Below are 16,935 nucleotides of genomic sequence, written 5' to 3' on the forward strand. Positions count from 1 at the left end.
AATAATCTATATTTCGTTCGTTTTTTCATACTTTCGATATCCTCTACTACATGAAGATCTGGCCAGTTGTAGTAGGAGATCGCGTCAGGGGTCATACGAGCCCCTTTTGACTCTATGGCGTCTTACATTTGATTAACCAATCGGCGGTGATGTTTCTAGAAGGATACCCACAGTTCGAGCATCGCCCGCCAAGAACTCGCTGCAACAGACCGTTTCATTGGCTAATCCCTAACATCAACCGCAATGCGGGTTATATAACAATTCACCCAGATCCTAGTGTAGTAAAGACAAGTAAAACGAAATTTTGAACTATAAAAAACGAAACGAAATAGAATATTTGCTTTGATCAGTTTGCAGCCCAAAGAAGAGGGCATAGTCTGAACTGTCAACCAAAAAATAGGACTATTATACGACAAGAGCATGAAATGGATCCCTGCATTAAGATAAATAAAACTTTAGGCGTTAATTTTGCAGCCGCATAATTACAATGATTTGTAGGTCTTGTGTCGTCTGAATAAACACCAATAAATATTTTTTGCCGAGGTTTGATTTCTAAATGGATTCAACTCGAGAAGGTTGGTCAATAAATATTGGTATTAATAATAAGTGTTAGTAATGGACATGACAGTTAGCGCAGTTAGTAATGGACAGGACAGTTGGCGTGGTTACAATATTATACAAGTAAAAAATAGAGAATTTAAAAGCTGTAAATATGATTAGCTTAAAGCGGCATTATGGTAGATTAGATACAGAGCTGACAGTTCTCACTATAATAGTTTAAAAATACATCACCAATAAATATTAATTACCTACAGGTTTATTATTGTTTTAGATTGTCCAATCAATAATTCTCGTCTCTATGGAAACTCTGGGTAGACACACAAAATATTCAAAACAGAATTTGCCGTTGTCAAGACTATTGTTTCTGCGAGCTAATTCATTTTTATGGTACGAATTGCAATAAAACGTGTGACTAAGATTAATTTACCAAGATTATAAAGAGCGGTTGGAAATTAACATTGTTCTTTCGATAACTACAATAAGCAGGCATCCAGGGGCTGTCCATTAGTTCATGCGGTCTAATATATTTTTATATTGGTTAATTGTGGTAACAGGCCTGAATTGTATGTTAAAATTTATCATTGATTTCAGATCGTTTTGGTATTTTCTTTTTTAAATAGAAGTAATTGCGTAAAAGGAATATTAATATTGCGTGAATAAGTGAAATGAATATTTAAAAGAGTGGGGGGGGGGGGTAGTAAAAGCTTCAATTTCTAATATACTGACCTTTATCTAATATACTGTTTCCATCATTACCTAAGAAGCAAATACTTTTTTTTATCAATAATGGATCTTTGAGGAAATATCAACTATCAACCAAACATGTCAGTTAATCCATTACTGCTGAATAATCATATCCCTATAGCTTGTGGTAATTTCCTTTATCAAGGAACTCATTACGTGCATACATAATGGACTGGTTTTCTTTATCTGCGTTATGTAGCCCCGTTAAGCATTCTTAACCAGAATTTCTTTTAAACAATATAAAGCGCCTACTCATGATTTCAGATTTGGATTTGCACAAAATATTGAAGATATCTTGTTTTGAGCACTAAATATAGTTTTTCTATACAGTTTGAATGTCTTCCATAACGATCTACTGTCAAACAATTCACACCTCGAACCTCAATAAAATACATCGTACAATTAATGGGAAGTATGGTGGCAAACAGACCCTGGTACATGAGGTTAACAACCATAAACATGTTATCTCCATCAAAACCTGCTACAACAGGCTTTTCCTAATATGGGAGGCAATCTCAAATAAAACCCTACTGGAAGAGGCTATCTCCCATTAATCACACCCTACTGGAAGTGGCTATCTCCCATTAATCACACCCTACTGGAAGTGGCTATCTCCCATTAATCACACCCTACTGAAAGTGGCTATCTCCCATTAATCACACCCTACTGGAAGTGGCTATCTCCCATTAATCACACCCTACTGGAAGTGGATATCTCAAATAAAACCCTACTGGAAGAGGATATCTCCCATTAATAAAACCCTACTGGAAGTGGCTATCTCCCATTAATCACACCCTACTGGAAGAGGCTATCTCCCATGAATCACACCCTACTGGAAGTGGCTATCTCCCATTAATCACACCCTACTGGAAGTGGCTATCTCCCATTAATCACACCCTACTGGAAGTGGCTATCACCCATTAATCACACCCTACTGGAAGTGGCTATCTCCCATTAATCACACCCTACTGGAAGTGGCTATCTCAAATAAAACCCTACTGGAAGAGGCTATCTCCCATTAATAAAACCCTACTGGAAGTGGCTATCTCACATTAATCACACCCTACTGGAAGAGGCTATCTCCCATTAATCACACCCTACTGGAAGTGGCTATCTCCCATTAATCACACCCTACTGGAAGTGGCTATCTCCCATTAATCAAACCCTACTGGAAGTGGCTATCTCCCATTAATCACACCCTACTGGAAGTGGCTATCTCCCATTAATCACACCCTACTGGAAGTGGCTATCTCCCATTAATCACACCCTACTGGAAGTGGCTATCTCAAATAAAACCCTACTGGAAGTGGCTATCTCCCATTAATCACACCCTACTGGAAGTGGCTATCTCCCATTAATAAAACCCAACTGGAAGTAATTGTTACAAGACTAGCACTTCTCTAACATGAGAATACATATTTCATTTTCTACTTCCAAAACTAATATAACAGATGCTAGTATTTAAAACGCCTTTGAAGTGTTTGTACCAATCAAAGAATTATAATCGAATATATGTTTTTCAAATTAAACTGGGTTGGTAGTTACCCATGTTTATATCTACCTATCAAGGCACCTACAACATTTTATCTTATATAACACCCACAAATTATCCATCTGTAGGGTAAATAACACCTGCTTATTTCATACAGACAAATGTATATAAAGTCGGTTTTAAATATATCTTGCCAAGAAATAGAGATACGTCGACTAGCAGATTTGTCATCTAAATGGACAGTGCTTATCCAACAATCACAGTGTGGGAGTAAACTTCCAATAACATGGATAACATACGACCACATGCACGTGTATACTTCCGCATTTCCCCAACATGCTCATCCTCTAATTACACACAAGTTGTAATTACCTGGTAAAACTCTGGACGCACCATCAAAACGATCTTTAAGTAAATTGCCAACAGTTCTGAAAGTGGGTAATCGCATCCAGCAAGTTTTAATGGTACAGCTACCCGACATACCATGACATTTACATTCTTGTTTCATTCCCGTTGATACATGCTGAAAAATATAAAAACACGGTCATGTAAAATAGTGGAAATATGTTGAATTAATATTGAGTAAGACGTTGGCACGCTAGCCTGGACATCCCGTGTTTCATCCCGTGTTTCATCCCTGCTTTCGTCGAGAAAGTTGATTGGGATTTTCCTGCGTGGTTCCCCCTTGTTCGGATGAGACGAAAACCCATGGTCCCGTGTACACATTGGCGTGCACGTAAAAGATCCCTTGACAGTTGGAATTTGATATAAGAGTAGGCCGTAGCGCCGCTGTCCTCATAGCACATCCTCCCACTCAATAAACAACAAATACATCATAATGACAGCATGATAGAATTTGGTAAATCCAGAGGGGTGGTGGGCGTAATTTGGCTAGCCATACCGAGGGGTGATGGGCGTAATTGGCCTAGCCCATACAGAGAGGTGATGGGCGTAATGTAGCCCATACAGAGGGGTGGTGGGCGTAATTGGGCTAGACCATACAGAGGGGGTGGGCGTAATTGGATTAGCCATACAGAGAGGTGGTGGGCGTAAAATCTTCATTAAATTCCATCTCTTAATAAGAAAATAAAATAGAATATCGACCGACCACTACGAGGACCACCCATATTATCACCTAAGGAGGTATGTTATGCTTTTTGGTTTTTATGTTTTTTGTTACTAATTTGTACAAAAGGTTAGCTTCTGTTCCTCATTCTGCCATCCGGAAAATACATAAACCCATATTATAATATACACGTTGGTTTGTTCTGTTTTACCGCACTGTTACTCAAGTAGATTTTTAATTTTAAATCCTTTTATTATTTGGCTTAGGTGTCAGCTTATATGTTTGATTCTATATAATAATGTATTATATTTTAAAATTGTGAAAAAATATTTAATTTACTAGATAATACAATTGTTAAACCTCTAATACACGGCAATTATTATGACAACCCACCGTTGTGCTCTAAGAATAATAAACAGTTACGACTCGTTCCAGATGTATGTGACCACTGTAATAACTAATATTAGTTTATCTTTAAATCAAAACAATATCAGATATGATGTCTGCAAAGGCATTCAGTTTGTCAATGAATTTACATGCACTGTATCTTTTTAACCCTTTTCACAAATGCACAACTTACAAATAATAATAGTAATCGTTTAATAAAACTTTAATAAACAATAGTAAAAGTACTGACAATTCCACTAATAAACAACAATAAAAGTACTGACAATTCCACTAATAAATAACAATAAAAGCACTGACAATTATTGTCAAATTTTGCTAACACGCCTAAAATAAATGAATATGTCAACGACGCCGTAAAGAGGTGTTAAACACATTTACAAAAAAAAATGGACAATCATTTAGACTACCAAAGTAAATTAAGAATTATCCGTGAATGCAGTAATAGTTAGATAACGACATTCAACGAATGGTGAAACTATTGTGAATGCAGTAATAGTTAGATAACAACATTCAACGAAGGGTGAAACTATTGTGTAATTGTTTTATAATTTTTCTTGAGAAAGCTGCACGTGCAAGGTAAGATAACGATTATCTTATTATTTGTAGTTTTATCACACTAAACTCAAAATTGAAAACAGGAATTATAATTCAATATTAGTCTATTTCATTTAATATTGATGTTATGTGTAGTATAAAGCACGAGACTGGGGTTATGCTGGGAAAAGAAAGACTGAAGAAAATAACCCGAGAAAAAAAAACCGAAGCCGATAGGCCGAGGTTTTTCTTTCGAGGTTTTTTTTTCTGAAGGCTTTCTTCCCCAACATAACCGAAGCCAAGGACTTTATCTTGCTTATAAACCGTCTATGTTTACATGTACGTAAAATGAGAATATCCCAGAATTCCATTGAGAAAAACCTTATTTCATGTTTTCTAGTGGAAAATAAAAACCCTAACCCGTTACAGGTTTAAATAAAAACCCTAACCCGTTACAGGTTTAAATAAAAACCCTATCCCGTTACAGGTTTAAATAAAAGCCCTAACCCGTTACAGGTTTAAATAAAAACTTTCAGAAGAATAACCCCAAATTCCCTTATATAATATTGAAAGCCGTCCCAAGCATAGAATATACCCCAAAGATCAAAGAGATTTACCGTTATAGGTTTATAACTTACAGTGAAAATACGGTATCCTAATATTCCGAAATCATCTACTCCATGGACATAATGTTTCGAGCACCATTTGTAATGAACAAAAAAAAAAACATATCACAGAGGACAATGCGGAAGTAATTAAAAACGGCGAGTTCACAAAATAATGTTTTTGAAATCGATTAAGCCGGCGGAAACGACGGTCATTTTAACACAGAGAGACTCTTGTATAGTTTATATTGTAAATTACAATTAAAATTGCTAGAGATACAACTTATAAAACTATTTGACTGAAGAAAAGTTGAAATACTTTGTTCATATTAACAAAGTGTGAATTATAAAATAATCTACGTATTTCCCCCATATCGCGGGTAACATTGTATTTTCATTAGACATTATTTATTCATTAGACTATTGAAAGTATATATTTAGCATTTTATTTAAGTTTACTCATTATTTTGTATGTCATACTTTGAACTTTTGTCTCAAACACCGTATTTTAAATGCTGAATGCAAACATGCTTGTTTAAAGATACATTATGGGAGATTAGATAAAGAGCTGGCAGTTCTTGCTATAATAGTTAAAAACTAGATAATGTAAAGAGGATATGCTGAATATTTCAGTCAAATTGCTTCACTCTAAGCCAAGAAAACCTTATTTTAAAATCAATGTAGCCTCTATTGTCATTATTACCGCTGTCACGACAATCAACGATGTCTCGATTATCCATTTTTGCGTTTAATCATCAAGGAGCCCTGAACAGCAGATCGGATTCAAATCCAACAAAATCGGACACATAAGATGGCATCGAAAGATGATTATGGTATTTTCATGTTAATAAATGTCTAATTAATAGTTTATGTAACATTTCAGACCTAAAGAAAGACTTGCAATAGGCAGATTTACCAAGATGCATAATGTATGTTTAATTATTTTAATTTGAAATATTTGTAAAGATGAAACTCTACATGTACATGTATACATATCGGTGACAGTTCAATTTGTACCTAAATCATTTCGAGCTATATTTATAAGTGATAGAGGTAACTGTTATTTATATCTTGATAAACATCAGCAATGAAATATTAAAATTAATTTCAAGGAGAAAGTGTAAACACCTTTTATCTCGAAATTGTCATTTGATCGCTAAATGACCACTCCAACATGGCCGAACTAGCTGTTAATACATGCGCCACACGTCACTAGTTACAATTACATGTGTATTGACTTGGTGAACGTGTCAAAGTGATTAAAGTTGAAAGATACTATGAAAGAGTGGCTACCTAGCTACCCACAACAACTTAAGAGATTAGGAGCTATTTAAGAGATTAATATTGCCGTATAAAGAAGACTAGTTGAAAAGTTCGCGCCAGAGGTTATCAAATGAAATGTACATTATCTATTTTATTGTTTAAAGTCATGAGAACAGGTTATTATAGACGATAAAATGATTTCTATGTTGAATATTATAATTATTGTTTTATACCAACAGACTATCGTATTATATCATTGTTCACAGCAACCTCATCCGGGTTTTACCATTTACAAAATAGTACTTTAATTTAAATAGTAGTTTTCAATTTAATTAATAATTAGATTTACTCACCACACGTCCCGCCTCGTTATTATGTAAGTTCATCATATAACGAAAATCTCTTCCTTTTTCAATGACATCTACAAATCTGCGAGAAAAGCGGTGACCATAGCGAGCATTATCACTACACCCACTCCATTCCCAATCTTTACCCACCGGAACTTTATTATGTTCATAGTCACAAGAACACGTGTGAACACTGCCTTCAGAACACGCACGTGCAACAGAATGAGACACCGCAGCACTCGTGACAGCATAAATAAACGATGTTTCTCTACACCCTGGAACACAAGACAAAAACATTGGTCAATAATTAATTACTGAAATACATCGATCCCTAACATCGTAAATATTGTATTTTTAGGTGTTAACATCCAAGATCCTTTTCAATAAGCAAATTAGTTCATTACTTCAAATCTTCACTTTAAACAATTGGTTTAAGTTTAATTTTAGCGCTTTTCAAGCTACAAAAAATTATTTACTCCAAAATGTATAAATAAATTGTAGAAATATATTAATAAAGACGTCCTGATAATTTATTTGATAAACACATTTAATATACTATAAGTAAAACTAATGATGTTTAAAGCCGTATATATTTGAAGAACATTGTAAGACATTAGGAAAAGAGATTAAAACTGTAACAAGTATCGTCTAGACGATAAACACAAATGTAAATGATTCCCGAATTGAAAATGTAAATATCTTATTAGAAATTAACGATTAATATGTTGGTATGTAGTTTGCATTATAAAATCATATTGGTGAAAAGCCAAGATCGCAAGTTTAAGTTTCATGTAATTTATATGTTTTAGTTGATAAATATCCGGTACAGTTCTCTAATATAACGTGGTGTATTAAACATTAACTTTATCACGTGGTGTATTAAACATTAACTTTATCACGTGGTGTATTAAACATTAATTTTATTACGTGGTGTATTAAACATTAACTTTATCACGTGGTGTATTAAACATTAATTTTATCACGTGGTGTATTAAACATTAATTTTATTACGTGGTGTATTAAACATTAACTTTATCACGTGGTGTATTAAACATTAACTTTATCACGCGGTGTATTAAACATTAAGTGTATCACGTGGTGTATTAAACATTAACTTTGTCACGTGGTGTATTAAACATTAACTTTATCACGTGGTGTATTAAACATTAACTTTATCACGTGGTGTATTAAACATTAACTTTATCACGTGGTGTATTAAACATTAATTTTATTACGTGGTGTAATACATTAACTTTATCACGTGGTGTATTAAACATTAACTTTATCACGTGGTGTATTAAACATTAACTTTATCACGTGGTGTATTAAACATTAATTTTATCACGTGGTGTATTAAACATTAATTTTATCACGTAGAAATGTTCTAGTTATTATTGTTTTTTACAACATAGAGAAATAGTTATAATCTAGTTGATCAAATTAGTGAAATATTTCTCTGCTTTATTACACAGTGAAATATTTCTGCTATAATCTAGTGAAATGAGTTATTATATAATCTAGTGAAATGAGTTATTATATAATCTAGTGGAATGAGTTAGTTATATAATATAGTGGAATGAGTTAGTTATATAATCTAGTGGAATGAGTTAGATATATGAACTTTTTATTCAGTTTCCATTGCTCGTGCATGATTAAACGACATTTTATATTTCCATCGCCCCGCTCAGATTTAAAGACAACCTATTAGATACCCCAATATCGATAACCTATCACTGTATGAGATACACGAAATTCAATAACACCTTCCCTTACTAGAATATATTATAGACGTACAATAGCCAAGAAAAATGATTTTGCTTAGCAACTTACACACAACGATAGAACTGGAAAAAAAATCAAGTTTAATGTTCACTTTATATGGTTTTGTTTGAAGGGAAATAACTCTTAAAAATGGAAACTAGAATCATCAATGATGAGTAAAATAGATGCTTTCTTAATATTATTTATAGGAAATACGTAGGCATCTTATATTTTCTAGTTAATTTTATAAATACTCAATAGTGTCCTTGAGATCACTGGGATTGTTGAAAACTATTCCCGTGACCTGCTAACCAGTTGTCTCGACAAATAAAATCAAGCAGCTTAACATATCGCAGTATTAAATTATTCATGATTTATGATTTTAGAAAATAATAAAAAAAAAAACATATCATAGTTTGTTTTAAAAGATTTGTTGATTTGAGTTGCCAAAGTGGAAAAACAACTATATATACATATGTTGATTTATGTTTTTATCATTCAGTAATACTGGGATAAATTGAATAGTATTTTACTGTTCAGTTTACAGATAATCTGTCTATAAAGTTGAATGACTATTAAAACACTAGAGGATGGATGCGATGTCTCTAGTGTATTAACTGATGTTAATCGATGTAGGTTTCTGGGCGTCTCAATCGCTTACATAGTTTATTGTAGCTCTGTTTTACTTAATTTCCGCACTACCGTCAAGTTAACTGAATGGAATATTTTCCTGTCCCATTCTATTGGTACGTTAATTGAGATGAGAAATTATTATATTGTACATTGATGTCTACATAATATCTATAATCAACAGGGGGGGGGGGGGGTATTTAAAGATTCGTTTGGTTTTCCATAATGTTGGGTCATCGCTATAGTTTATCCCAAATTTCTAAAATTAGATTTACTGTTATATCGATTTTATCATTTTATGGCAAGGCGAATAAAGGATGGTCTAATTATAATTGAGTTTCCTATAAATTGTTTTATAATGTACTAAGTTTTAGATTGTAAGTAATGATATAAACTAAAAATAGATTTATAAAGAAAAGGGATGGTATGTTAATATACGTGATTATAATCTGTGAATATTCGTTTCATAACCTCCATTTTTAACGTTATCTTAATTCTTTATCATAGACAGACATACGACGAAGAGTAGACGAAAAAGCCACTGTCCTGGCAAAATTCTCCTTCAGCGAAAAAATAAATGTATGTTATTCTCTTGACGAGACGTTAAGCTAAACCTTGAGATGGGAATTTTTGGTTATTTTACGATTCGTATTTTTGCCTCATGTTATGTTTACTAATAATGTGAAAAATGATTCTAAACATATTTTAATTAGATAAAGATACAACTTGAAGATTTCAAAGACAATTTAATAACACCTTACAAAATAGGACCTCATAAAACACACTAATAACACCTTGCAGAATAGGGCCTCATAAAACACACTAATGAAAAGAAGTAAGCGAAAAGGGCGGCGTGCGAAAATAAAATAGTAACTTGTAACACGCTAAATCACACCCAGAAAAACAACAGGACATCTTCTCTTAAAACATGGCTTCATTAAGGATGGTGGGTGGCCAATATACTTCCTTTTTATACCCCATAATGCCATGTTTGTGTTCCCTGCATAGGTTTTACGACCTTAGATATAGTGCCCACTTGTCTTTTAATATTGTATCAACTACTTGTAAATATATTGTTATTGGTAGGTAAAGACATCAGAAGAAGGTGTTGTAAAAGTTTGTAATGAAATGGGGAAATAAAGCAAGAATTAATACAAAACTTATTGCCATGTTTCCGCAGGTAAAGGTTGACACAGTATAGATAGAACCGTGAAAATATTACCATCAATCAATTATAATTATAATGATTCTGATAGAGACAGGACATTCATTCCTTGTCACCAAACTTTGTAAAGAATATTTCATATTTTAGATCAAGTGGAGCCAATAGGCCAAATATATCTATATAGACTTTCTCTATAATTAAATACGCAAGTTTAAGATGTGTTAGCGATACTTGTATGTTATTTGGCGGAAGAAGCACGCAGACAGCGGTAAAAAGAAGGCACGGATACGAAGATATTTATAGTTGATATTAGTAACAAGAGCAGTATGGAATGTCTAACAAGCCACGGGAACCAAATAAAAATAAAACTTTATGACTTAATCAGGAAAAGTGGTCCATTAATAAAACTGGTTGAATGATTTCACACCTTTAATAGTCCTCGTGCATAAAATCGGCAGGAGAGATAACACGCCAACGCCATGAACTCCTGGGGGTCGAAATATTTTCATGAAAATAAATTCCTACATAAGTGACTTGAAGTGGCACGTATATGTAATATTTAAATTGGATCAATAATTGATAATTCAGATAAGTTGAAATTCTTATTTTACGCTGTTTATTAACTTTCAAGTGCTATTCTAGGTGCCTCTTGCAAGATGTCTAACCGACTTAAAGTTACGTGGACAGCATACGACAAACAGTGCACGAGCACAACGCAACAATCACAAATATCATAGTGTAGGCATCTAGAAAGCGCTAACCGTACGGAACCAATAATTGAACGTTTTGTACAAAATAATTATCCAATTAACTCAGTATTTCAATAATCTTCAGCGTTTATTTTGATTTATTTGTGAAGCAGTAGATCAGTGAATAAGTAGGTTTCAAAACGACACATGTCACATTAATATTAATTTACATTACAAGTAATATTTGAAATCGGGAGATCAAAAGATGACTTTGATAAGTTAATCCTACGTGGTTTGCCATACGCTAGTAAATCAGATATTAATGTTTATATGTGTTTAATTAAGACATACCTACACATGATTGTAATATAGGTTATATGAAGTATAATAATTTATAAACATGATTGTAATATAGGTTATATGAAGTATAATATTTTATAAATCGTTGATGTAAAGTAAACACAAAACGGAGAACCGGAAAACTAATCTAATCAATATCAATAATTCAGTCATTTTATTTCGCTCTGCCAATCGAGACATTAGAAATTATTTCAGAAGTAGTAATTGATTATTTCTTGTTAATTCATTAATAAAATAATTCCTTCAGGCGTTATCTCAAATTCTTCAGACTTTTTAAAATATTTTTTTAAAAAATCACATAACGTGTTTTTAAATGAGTTTCGCCTTCGGGCAAGTATGAAGAGATAAGAAAGTATAGATTTGTAATAAAATAGAGAGATATTATTAGCTGACGCCAGTGGATGGTTCATTATGTTTATTATCTACCCATCTATACGACAACAATAAAATATTAGGCGAGTTTTTGTATTCAATTTGTTGTACATTTTATCTTCTGTGTACCAGTCTGGGTTAATTTAATTCCATATACGCAATAGCTAAAATTTAAATCCCATGACAACACACATGTATTTTATCCATGTTGATGATTGAATGATTGACGGGTACATTCATGTTATAAGAACTCTCGGCCTATTGATCCCCCCTGGTTATAACAAACATATATGTTGTGTTAACTATCTACGACTTATTTCAGCTATTTTCATCTTGTCCCTTTTACAAACGATTGACGTCTATTATCTTTATTCTCATTTTGTGTGCGCTAATCTGCATTGACCCCTGATGACACACATTAATATCATCAGAAAAAAAAAATCAAGTGGTTAAACGGTCATTGATTCATATCTTTAAAATGGTTGCAAATTAGCAGGAACATCCTTACATCTAAATAGTGAAACGGTTGCTTAATATCGGAGACGGTAATAATAATGATCTTTTGGAGAATAAAGAATGTTCATGTAGTCCCTGCTCTATAACATCTTATTAATGAATGTTCATGTGGTCCATGCTCTGAAACATTTTATTAATTGTTATAAACCAAACTGTTATGTTTTATTCCCCAATCTAGATGGACGTGAAGAACATTTCTCGCCTATAATTAAACAATGATAATGTAACTTGAAGTTTTCCGAGTCGCCTAGAATTGTTGTCAATGAGTCTGGTATGTTACAAGCCTAAGAGACGAGTAGGAATGCTGAAACTATGCTGAACAATTGATAAGTTAAACTTTCTCATGGTCTGTGATAATAGCAGGTGGAGTGACAATAAAACGACTTCTCTACCTGTTTATTATCGTAAATAAAACTACCACACAATTATGACTATTTGCCATTTTGTTCATCAAAACGGGCCTAAGAATAAGTATGGAAGAAAACGGGACATGATCAAATGGCGAATATATGTATTTACAGCTTATATATGTAAAATATTATTATTTAATATGATTCTTCATACAGTCAGATGCACCAATTGATTTAATAGAATAAAACAAAAACTAAAGTAAAACTGGTTGTATTATTACCTGACAGATTAACATGCTTTTGATAGTATAAATTTGACCATTCTATGTATGGTGCCCTTCTTATGATTGCCGCCAATAGACTTATTACAACACTTTGACTTTGTACAAAATGAACTTAAACAATATCTGGTTTCAGAAAGTATCCCACTAAGTTTTTTTATAAATTTTACTCAAAAATATGTTTATATGTTTCGTAAGATTTATCAATGAATGCCTGAAGAGAAAGATAACTCGTCCAAACGCCGGTGTGTAAACGGTCTCCCTATTGACTTCAATGTTAAATTCGTGACATTTCTTGGCCTATAACATCTTAATCTTTATAACCACAAATAGTCCAACATGTCACAATGATCGGATAAAAAAGGTGGACAGAGAGAAATGAAACCAAATGGGATTTAACGTCCTATTTTTAACTGATGAAGATAGAAGAGAAACCGAGCATTGATCTAAATACAGGAACTAGCGGGGGTTAACGTGTGCTGCCATCGACGGTTATATCGAAACTATTTAAAACCACCTTAAAGTATTTGGTTTCCAATTATAATCATACCTCGTACAATTAGAAGTAATCATTAAACATAATCATGGTTTTCTGTAGCAAAAGTCGGACACACATAGAGCTAAATTTAAAAATAGAAAAAGACTCTGGTAATAAATATTACATCTTCTGATAAAGGAAAGCTCACTGACAATCAATCGGTTTTTCCTTAAACTAAATCATGACCGCGAGACTGTTTGCGTGAACAAGAATTGTGAACTACAAACGCACGGACGGGGTGACTGCAATATACTATCCAGTTTTAGTGCTGGTTATAAGAGTCACGTGAGCTGGGCTGTATTATTATCCAGGGTCCATTAAACAAGGTATTTACTTGGCATCATTAAATCACATTTCAAATTTTTTAAGTTTTAAAACGGTAAAAGTATATTTTGTATATCACGTACACTCGACTCGGAATTTAAATATAAAAAACTATGTAATTGATGTTGGACATTTTCATTGATCCATGTTTGTGTTTTATCTTTTCATTTTGGGGAGCTAAGTTTCATTGTGGTTCATCTGTTAATTTTGGTGAGCTAAGTTCCATTGTGGTTCATCTGTGTAATGATGATAATAATAGTATTTGAGTAGAGTTGTGCTTTGAATCGACAAAATCCACTGAGGTATAATCGAGAAATAATGGGTCCTGTATGAGACCATTTCATGTATGGATTCCAAAGACGAAAATTGTGATATACAAGTTTTATTTTGTATTGGGGGTATTAAGTACTGATTTCGTATTGAACAGTTTACGTGATTAAATATGATTTACAAGCCCTTTTACCTTATTTGGATATAATAAAACATTTAGAATTATCGATGTCTTGCTTCCTTTACCATCGGTTTATCGTGTGAACGTAATTATATTATATCACAGTTATATACCTCATACACAAAATATACTATATCACAGTTGTATACATCATACACAAATTATACGATATCACAGTTATATTTAATGGAATATGCGACAGTTTCACGCTTTTAGTAAGGCAGTGATTATAGTTTTAGTGATATACTCTTCATAAGTTTCATTTGATGAAATTACAAAATAAAATCATGACATTTACTTACCCTTATTAAGTATTTTTCCAAACACAGATCCCCCGTGCCCGTCATAAAATGTTGGACAATTCCAGCGCCTATTCTCAAACTGATGTTTACATTCGTCAATGGCTATTTTTGCACCTTTGGCAATGGCCATAATAGTTCCAGGATTGCGTGTCACTAACTTCCGTTGTCTTTTTGTTAATGGAAGTAAACTAGGATTGTTGTAGAGTTGATTAACAGAAGTTCGTAAATCGTTTGTTCGGTGTCCAATATTTGCCAAAGACCTAAAATAAATATCAAATATTAAAACTAAAATTGAGAATAGATATAAAGTATAAGCAATGAGTATTTAAATTATTTGTAACAGACATTTCATTATTTAATTGAATACATTGATCGATTATAAACAATATAAAAGATTAGAAAAGTGTGAAAATACCACTCTATAGAAAAACAATCTATAAAATATTTCAATCATATTACGAAGGATTATATCAGCAAGATTTCATCCTAAACAGATATAAAATAAATAGGATATATCTTACCACCATTGAACCCCTTTCATTCTTCCGCGGTGTCGACCTTTTTTAGCCCCAATTAATAAATAACACAAACTAATCAAAAAACAATACAATAATAAACGCATGCTGGTTCACATTAGAAAATATTGCCCAAGATCCCTTTTCAAACTTTTTCTTTTCCTTCGTCCTATTTTTTTTTTATTTTTTTTTTCTCGGTGAGTGTTTCAATAAGTAATTGAATTTAATCTCCTGTAATCTCAAAGGTTTTTCGGCAATATGCTTTTAAACTCTTCATTTAATAGCAATAGGTAAAATACACTCTGTCTGTTACCATTTACGTTTTATCATTATGAAAAAGGGTTGAGTACCGCCTACCCTAATGTTCTTCTAGGTATTTACATACTTAAGAACATCAACAATCTTTTTGTCCCAATTGTTTGATGAAGGCTATAAGCAGTCAGCAACAGTTAAAATCCTTGTCTGTATAATTAAATTCCGTTGAATGTTTCACGAATGGACACCATTTACGCCAGTGGTCTGTCTAGCTTGTGTCGTATAAATCTTGAGACAATGTATTATGAAGTTCACATATAAATTGGGGGGAGGGACACTTAGGTATGTATTTTCATTTTCAAGCTGTACCGCAATTACATACAATAAAGACAATATAGATGCAAATTTAACCCGGAACGATAATATGATGGCAGCTGTAGATATACTACTGAATTAAAACGTAATCGAACGTAGTCTTGCTCTGTAGATAAAATAATGTGAGCTTTACCCTATACGGGATAATAAAATGATCACTTTTTCTCAAGAATGCCTATTTAAACACAATATCTAGAATTTCACTTATTCGAACATTCCAAATCATATCAGTGAAATTCATCTATGCACAACGATTATATGGCGGGAACTAGGAGCGCCCCTTGTGGGCAACCATATTGTAAAACAATTATTTGTTATGCAATGTAACATATAAATTATGGTATAATTTCTTAATCCTGGCGCTAATTATTGATTCGCATGAATTAATAATTATATTTCACTTGAGTTACACAGTGTTAGTCATAAAGCATATATCACCACTAGATTTTCAATTTAGAATAATAATAAGAAGAATTGACGAAGCACTGATAAGCTGTTAACAATAGTTGGCAACGTAATTAGTTGATGACACTCGCTATCTTCCTTTGTCCCTGCGTTACACTATCCCAGTATCTGTCACTTTTACCGTGTTCAATAACACCTTACTATACAGTCAACAGTCAACAGGGAAACTCGCCGTTAATAACAGGCCCACAGGGTCAAATTGATCCCAAACCAGTAAAAAGATGACTTTACTTGTGAGACAATAAAATAACTCGCAGTAAGTGGTTTCTAATTTACTATACGCTTTGGTGATCGACTTGATTACCCACATGTACTTAGATGTTGTTTTCAATTAAGAAACGGTACATTTTCACATAGAAGGTTTTCTTTCATTATCGTATTATGATATTCCATTAAGCGAAATCACCAACATGAAGTAAATCTTAGATAGGCATTTTATTACCCATGTCCATTTTCTCACAATAAAGACAGACGAGAGTCAATAATATTCATATTCAATGACAATTTATACCCACAACCTTCCCATCCCTCAACAATTAATGCTTAAACTCTGTGGATGAAAGTAG

General features: G+C 33.0%; 1 protein-coding gene across 2 annotated transcripts in view; it reads right to left on the reverse strand.

The window, feature by feature from the left end:
• Window positions 1-15,431, reverse strand: part of LOC126832543 (protein Wnt-1) — an 18,736-nt gene extending 3,305 nt beyond the window's left edge. The window contains exons 1-5 of one of the 2 annotated variants that reach the window (XM_050563385.2): window positions 15,281-15,431; window positions 14,760-15,019; window positions 7,027-7,295; window positions 3,170-3,320; window positions 1,288-1,317 (exon numbers count right to left, since the gene is read on the reverse strand). In XM_050563385.2, the coding sequence (XP_050419342.1) occupies window positions 1,288-1,317; window positions 3,170-3,320; window positions 7,027-7,295; window positions 14,760-15,019; window positions 15,281-15,381 (811 nt within the window). In that variant the 5' untranslated portion in view covers window positions 15,382-15,431. The remainder of the gene's footprint in view (window positions 1-1,287; window positions 1,318-3,169; window positions 3,321-7,026; window positions 7,296-14,759; window positions 15,020-15,280) is intronic. The other variant, XM_050563387.2, reaches the window with a different exon arrangement.
• Window positions 15,432-16,935: the final 1,504 nt, after the last annotated feature.

The sequence above is a fragment of the Patella vulgata genome, chromosome 9 (assembly GCF_932274485.2).
Source record: "Patella vulgata chromosome 9, xgPatVulg1.2, whole genome shotgun sequence".
Taxonomy (NCBI): Eukaryota; Metazoa; Mollusca; class Gastropoda; family Patellidae; genus Patella; species Patella vulgata.